The 6,379-nt window shown below is 39.7% G+C and overlaps 1 protein-coding gene across 4 annotated transcripts; it reads right to left on the reverse strand.

Annotated features, from left to right (window-relative positions):
• Positions 1-222: 222 nt before the first annotated feature.
• On the reverse strand, positions 223-5,516 carry LOC149144354 (uncharacterized). Of its 4 annotated transcripts, XM_089448479.1 has the most exons (6): positions 5,343-5,516; positions 4,909-5,042; positions 4,656-4,768; positions 3,402-4,552; positions 3,054-3,124; positions 223-2,220 (listed from the first exon to the last, which is right to left on the reverse strand). In XM_089448479.1, exon 6 carries the CDS (start codon positions 1,869-1,871, stop codon positions 516-518), a length of 1,356 nt encoding a protein of 451 aa, XP_089304605.1. In that variant the 5' UTR covers positions 1,872-2,220; positions 3,054-3,124; positions 3,402-4,552; positions 4,656-4,768; positions 4,909-5,042; positions 5,343-5,516; the 3' UTR covers positions 223-515. The 4 variants fall into 4 exon arrangements, with proteins under 4 accessions (XP_089304605.1, XP_089304606.1, XP_089304604.1 ...); XM_089448480.1 differs by having other exon boundaries at positions 223-2,074; positions 4,909-5,516; XM_089448478.1 differs by having other exon boundaries at positions 4,909-5,516.
• Positions 5,517-6,379: the final 863 nt, after the last annotated feature.

Here is a 6,379-nt window from a genome sequence, read left to right on the forward strand (position 1 = left end):
CGTTAACAAGCATGCATGCCCAAGCAATGATGTTGCATCTATTCCCATAGCAAGAAAACGATGGATCCAAAGACTTCTTGCCAGAGGTGGCAAGTAATTCCAAAAGCGCCACTCCATTACCATAAACATCTCTGCCTTAGCAGACGCACCACATGTCACAGCATGTTCTTAAGTAACATACGCAAGGGCCAAAAATGCTAGTTATATCTGTTGTTGCATTAGTTTCAGAACCTCCAAGAGCATGTATACACAAGTTTATTGTCACTTCAAGCTTTCTCAAAATCAATTCTGAGCCTCGTATATTTACAGTATTTGACAGATTTAATAGACTCCAAGGTTGGAAATCATTGCCGCAATAGTATTAACTTTAATCCCTTGCTGCCATTTTATTCCACTTTCCCCACCTGACCATAGATATAGCTTGCCCTACAGTATGAATTTTGTGCACATTTAATAAAGAACGAAGCTTTGTTTCAGTCTCACGGTAATCTTAAGTAAGAATATGTTCAGACAGATCATTTCTTGTTATGAAGATTATACAATGAATTGTAAACTGTTTCCCATGCCTGTGCAGAATCCATCTGGTGCACAACTTGGGATGCATGTCGCAACTTTTCAAGGCCACGTCCTAATCGGGCTATTGTAGGCATTGCATGAGCAGATTCAACAGCACATTCTATCCCATCCCCGAAAGCTAAAAGCCCTGTACAAGCCAGAATGCTGCCACCAAAGCTTACCCAAGGAGTACCTCCAGTTGCCTTTCCATGTCTTTTACGCATGATACCATAAAAGGCTGTTCTCATAGCTGACAAGCTCGACCGTTCAGCAGCTGCTATAACACTGTGAGTTGCAGCTCGGAGCTTTTCTGCTGCAGCTGCTGTCTTCGCAGTAGCAGGAACATGAACTCCATAACCAAAGCCTATTTTCCCAGGAATAATTCCCTTAGAAGCTCGAGCTAGAAGTTTAGCAGGAGTGAAAACTTTTCCTAAGGCAACAGCTGCAGTTCTCTTTGTTTGCAGTAGGCCAAATTTCACAATAGTAGGAACTTTAAAGGTGACCATCTTCGCTATAGTTGAAACAGGAACACTTTTTGAAAATGAGTTTACACCCACAACAGTTGCTGCTCCTGCACCGACTGCTACTACAGGTTTTCCTCCAAGCACATTTCTTCTCTTTGGATCTTCCCCTTCAGAAGCATCGTCAAAAGTATCAGATATAAGACAATTGTCAGCTAAGTCGGCCACGTCTCGGGGCAAAGAAGTATTCCAATAACTTCTAATTCCAGCCAAGCTACTGGCGTCGACAATTGCAACTACTGTTCCAAAATCTTTAGCCTGTCTTTTCAGGGCTTGGGCAAACAGAGCATGGCACTTGTCTTCATAAGGAAGCTCATAGAAGTCTGCATCTTTCGGGAGCTTTTGCTCTTGCTTAAGAGGACTACGTGCCTTAGAATTCAGAGCAACTCTGAGTCCCTCAACAGCAATCCGAAACTTGTTAACATGAGATAACACTTCGCAATCCACCTCTTTGCCTTTCTCCACCTCAAGAAGCATCTTCCGAACACAAACTAATGCCCTTTCTAGGGCAGGAAGATTGTTAAACATATCATGCAAATCTACAAGTAAGGAATAGAAAGAATGTGCAAACGCAGGAATTTGATCCACATCACGGAAGTCACAACCTGCAGAAGAAGAGGCAGAACTTGCAGTGGAAGCACAATTTGATCCCGAATCCAGTGCCAATAAATTTTGCGATGTGAAAGCCGATGAGGCTAAAGCCTTTAGGGCAGAAGAGTGAAGTGGACTGGCCAAGATATGCCTCTGTGAGCCCATGGGAACACTTGAAGCCATGTCACCTGGTGATGGTGTCATTTTTCCCAAAAGGCCACTGCCCTGAGCTATCTCTGCTAAGGGTTTTATGGCACTTTTATTTGGTACATCCTGCTTGGAATCATGTTCACTATTGGTGCCTAATTCACCACCTTGACCGTCTCTATGTGGAGTTTCAAGAATAAAGAACAGGGAATGATTTTCTTGAGCAGCTTGTTTTGCAGCCAAAACATGACCATAAAATCCTGTTCCAAAAATTGTGCGTAAAATTTGTGAGCCAGCATAGAGTCGGTCCCAGTATAAAAATGATTATGTGAGTTTGAATTAAGAACTGAAATGCTGTGGGTTGGGCTGAAGACTTGCCACCACGACATTCCATTGCCCTCGGTGACTGGAAGGAAAAATAGCAGAGTTATGTTTATTAAAAGGTGAAAATTTCAGAAACAAGATAGTTATACTACATTAAATCAAGAGAAATGGAAGACTAATTTTTCCTTATGAGCATAGCATAAACCATAGACAAAGTGCCTTTCAACTGTGATAATTTAAAGGATGAAATCCTATTTAAGTATATTCAATAATCAAGAAACAAAACTCAGAATCTATACAGAAGCATAATAGAATAAACCCGTTATGGGCAGTTTCAGTTCCAAATAAACTCAGCCTGTATAGCTTAAGGCCAATGGGGCTCCCTCAATGTTAACGGTTATCAATATACATTTGGTTAATATCAGGCCATTGCCGCAAATTAAAATTCTTGTAGATAGAACTTCTTCAGACATGCTAACAAGTAATCACACCTGGGGCTTTCCTTACAGGCCCTAGAGGCCCAGTTACATTTTTTAGACTTCTAGATATAGTCAACAGGGCTAGTTTTTGGACTAAAACTCTTTTGAAAAGACTGAAATTTGTATCTGCTTGGGCCTGTCCAATGGAAGACTGTATCAACACTAAAATGTAACCCTATGTTATCAGGCAATAGATATATTTACTTAAGTTGATAAACAGAAATCCTATAGTTCATCCCTTGACTGAATCCACATTCTTTGTACTTTTCACATCATTTCTGTTAGGCAGCAATTTAGCCCTAGGAAACATTCTAAACAACATTCATGATAATCGGACAAAAAGAAAGTATCTAGAAAATGAGATAGAACTAGGAGTGAGTTCATCAAAGCATGCAAACAGAACCACTAATAAAACATCGTTAGCAGCGAAAACTACCTGGATCAATCCCATCTGTGTCAGGGGCATCAAGGGGAGCCAATATGGTCACATGTTTTATTACCACATTCCTGCAGGACAGTATGTAGGAGAAATGATGTGAATAAGAACAACATCTATTCCAATGTATTCTTATTGCAAACAAATACAAATCAACACAAAACTTGCTTAACTCTCACACTCGAATTTTTATTTATTAATTACCAACCTGCAATAGACTGGATGTATGTTCGAGAATGGCGAGTTACAGAATGTAACATTCAAGAATTAACATTCAAAACTTGAAGACTAGATAGATTACAAAAGTTCTCAGGCAATGATTTTATTGGAGTGTATGACAAATCCAACCTTTAAGTGACAGGATACTACAGAGGTTGTCAAGAAAATCAGCAAGCTTGGAGCAGTTAGACAAGTTGAGAAACTGAAGCTATTGAAGTTGCTTCAAGGTTGGCAATCCTTTAATGGGAGTGGATCACAAATCCAAAACCTGAAGAGACGGGGTATTGTTGAACAATTCTTCTGGCATCTTTTCCAAACGAATATTGGAGGCTAAAACCAAACTCCTCAGTTCTGAACATCTCAAATAATTTGGCAGATTAGGAATAGCATTATAGCCCACCGATATTCGTCTGCAATCCCTGGAAACTTTGTCAGTCGGAAAGATCCACAACTGTTGACCTGCTGCAAATAAGCATGTTCCCTCCTTTTGGCTATGTCAATTGCCATGTCACAAAAAACTTCATGAATCTTTAAATACTCGACACTGTGATAGTCATCATCAACAATATACTCCACACGCTCCACCAAGCACCTTCTTACCAGTTCATCAATGCATTGGCGCCAAGCATCCATAAAATAAGGTGTCCCTGGCTTGTTGAGGAAACCTTCCGCGTCCCACATCTGCACCAGCGTCTGCACAGCAATTTCTTCATCTTCCAGAAATGCTGCACAATTTAGAAAAAAAAATATTTAGATGGAATTCTGACAATTCATTGCAAGTCCATCTTAACACCGGATAAAGTTCTGCGTCAATGGCCCTGAGATTTGTTGGGACGGACGCATCCCTCTTTATCATCGAATTTGAAGCATGGCTCCACTCATACTCATTCTTTTTAAACCTCATCGCTCCAGCAACTGCATTTATGGCGAATGCATTTATGGCCAATCGCAATTTCTCTCGCTCTCGCCTCTACAATCGCAATTTCTCTCGCTCTCGCCTCTACAATACCATTCTCATGGCCAGGAGGCCTGGCCTTTCATGCCGCATTGCCTCCTGGCCTTTCATGCCCCATGGCCAGATCGTCCTCTCTGTCTTCCAGCCGGTGGGAAAAAAAATAGTTTTCCATAAGAAAAAGGATTAATCCGCACAATATTTTGAATTTCGCACAATATTAATCCGCTAGAGCCCTTTCTTCAACGGAAGCTAATCCACCGCAGCAGCCCCTCCTTCAATGAAATTCAATCCGCCGCAGCAGCCCCTTCTCCAATTACAGTTAAATCTGTAAAACAAATTTGAATGCAAGATATTAAAGGGTTAATTCATGGCTATTATTTCATCCTACAAATTGTCAAAACAATGAGTGGGCGGGCAAGAAACATTACCCACAGCTCCTCCTTCAACAAAAGCCAGTCTGCCGCAGCAGCCCCTCCTCCAATTCCACTTAAAGCAAATCCTCTGCAGCCGACAGAGATAGCGAATATATATAGGCAATCCTCTGTAAATGGCAGAGATGAGGAATGTAGATTTAATCAGATTTCAATACCAATTAACAACATAAAAATGTCAAAAATATATTACATATTAGCAAATAATAATCACTGTACAGTACTGCAAACCAGGATCTAGTTTATTCACCCTTCGCGCAAACTTTTTTTCCAAATCCTTTACGGAGTCTTTCACACAAGGAACTAATTTTTTCCCTTGTCTCTTCCAATACTGCTTAAACTCCATGTCCGATTGCAGATATTCATATAGCAGAACCGTACATGCTGAGGAGTTCAAATATTTAAAAGTTTAACTCTCATGCGTGAAAACCCCAGAGAAAATATGATGAAGATCATTACAAATTAAACTGAAAACTGTACAGAAAATATAATGAAGATCGTATAAATTTAAACTGTACAACATTGGGAAAAAAAGAAGAAATACACAGCATCACAGAAAATCATATAAGAGACCAGAGGAAACCTAAATGAAACTTATAAACAGATATAACAAAACAAAACAGAGAACGGAAAAGAAAAGAGGACGCTGAAAGCAAAGAGACGCAGAAGCTGGTAAACATGTACACGGTCGTGGAGCAGGGGAAAACAGAGGCATTCTGGTTTATTCACAGAGGATCTAGTTTATTCACCCTTCTCTCGCTCTCGCCTCTACAATACCATTCTCATGGCCAGAGGCCTGCCGTTTCATGCCCCATTGCCTCCTGGCCTTTCATGCCCCATTGCCAGATCGTACCTCTCTGTCTTCCAGCAGGTGGGAAAAAAATTATTTTTCTAGAAAAAGGATTAAATCAACGGCTGAAAACACCCCAATCGTCTAACATAAAATCAATGGATCTGAATCGCACACATCACATTTTAGGGATGTCTTTCTCAGAGGGAACGCCTTACGGCGTAAATATTCCACAAATGTTAAAAAATCCTGCACCTACTTATGACCCCACTTCCATGTTTGCCACTTTGAGATAGTGTATTTCCATTCATAGTTCCACAAATATAAAAAAATAATAATATCCCCATTCAAAAGTGGGACCATTTATTGCTAATTTTCCAAAAAAATGGAAAAAGCATTTATTGCACCCAAAAATAGTATTTCCTAAAATTTAATTGCATTTAAAACTATATTTTCAATGTTTCTGCTAATTCAATTCTCCAACGTTAAAACCGGGGATAGACATAAATTTGTTTGCATGGTATGAACAGCGTGGATTGGATTCTTCGCCGAAGCTGCTTTTGCCTTTCCAAAGTCAAGCGATCCGTGAAGCCACATGCAGTTCCATTCTTTCTTGATTTTAAAAGATTTTTAACACGCGGCTTCCATGAAGGTAGCTGAAAAGCGCAATTGACCTTATCTTATCGTTAATTTCAAAAACATAAAAAGCGTACGATAAATACGATAAATATGGACATAAGCGCCGACGGATTAGCGCCGACGGATTACCTTTCACCACATCATAGGGCAGCATTTTATAAGAATTTCGAAAGTGTTAAGAAAATTAGTTTTGGTGTTTGGAATTGATTTGCAGTAATTTTACTGGTGTTATAGGTATTTGATTGACTCTTTATTTTTATTTTTTTTTTAAATATTTTGAAATTTTAGTTAT

This window comes from Pinus tabuliformis, chromosome X, assembly GCF_031772625.1.
Source record: "Pinus tabuliformis cultivar Carrire ecotype Pingquan chromosome X, CPIR1, whole genome shotgun sequence".
In the NCBI taxonomy this organism is placed as follows: domain Eukaryota; kingdom Viridiplantae; phylum Streptophyta; class Pinopsida; order Pinales; family Pinaceae; genus Pinus; species Pinus tabuliformis.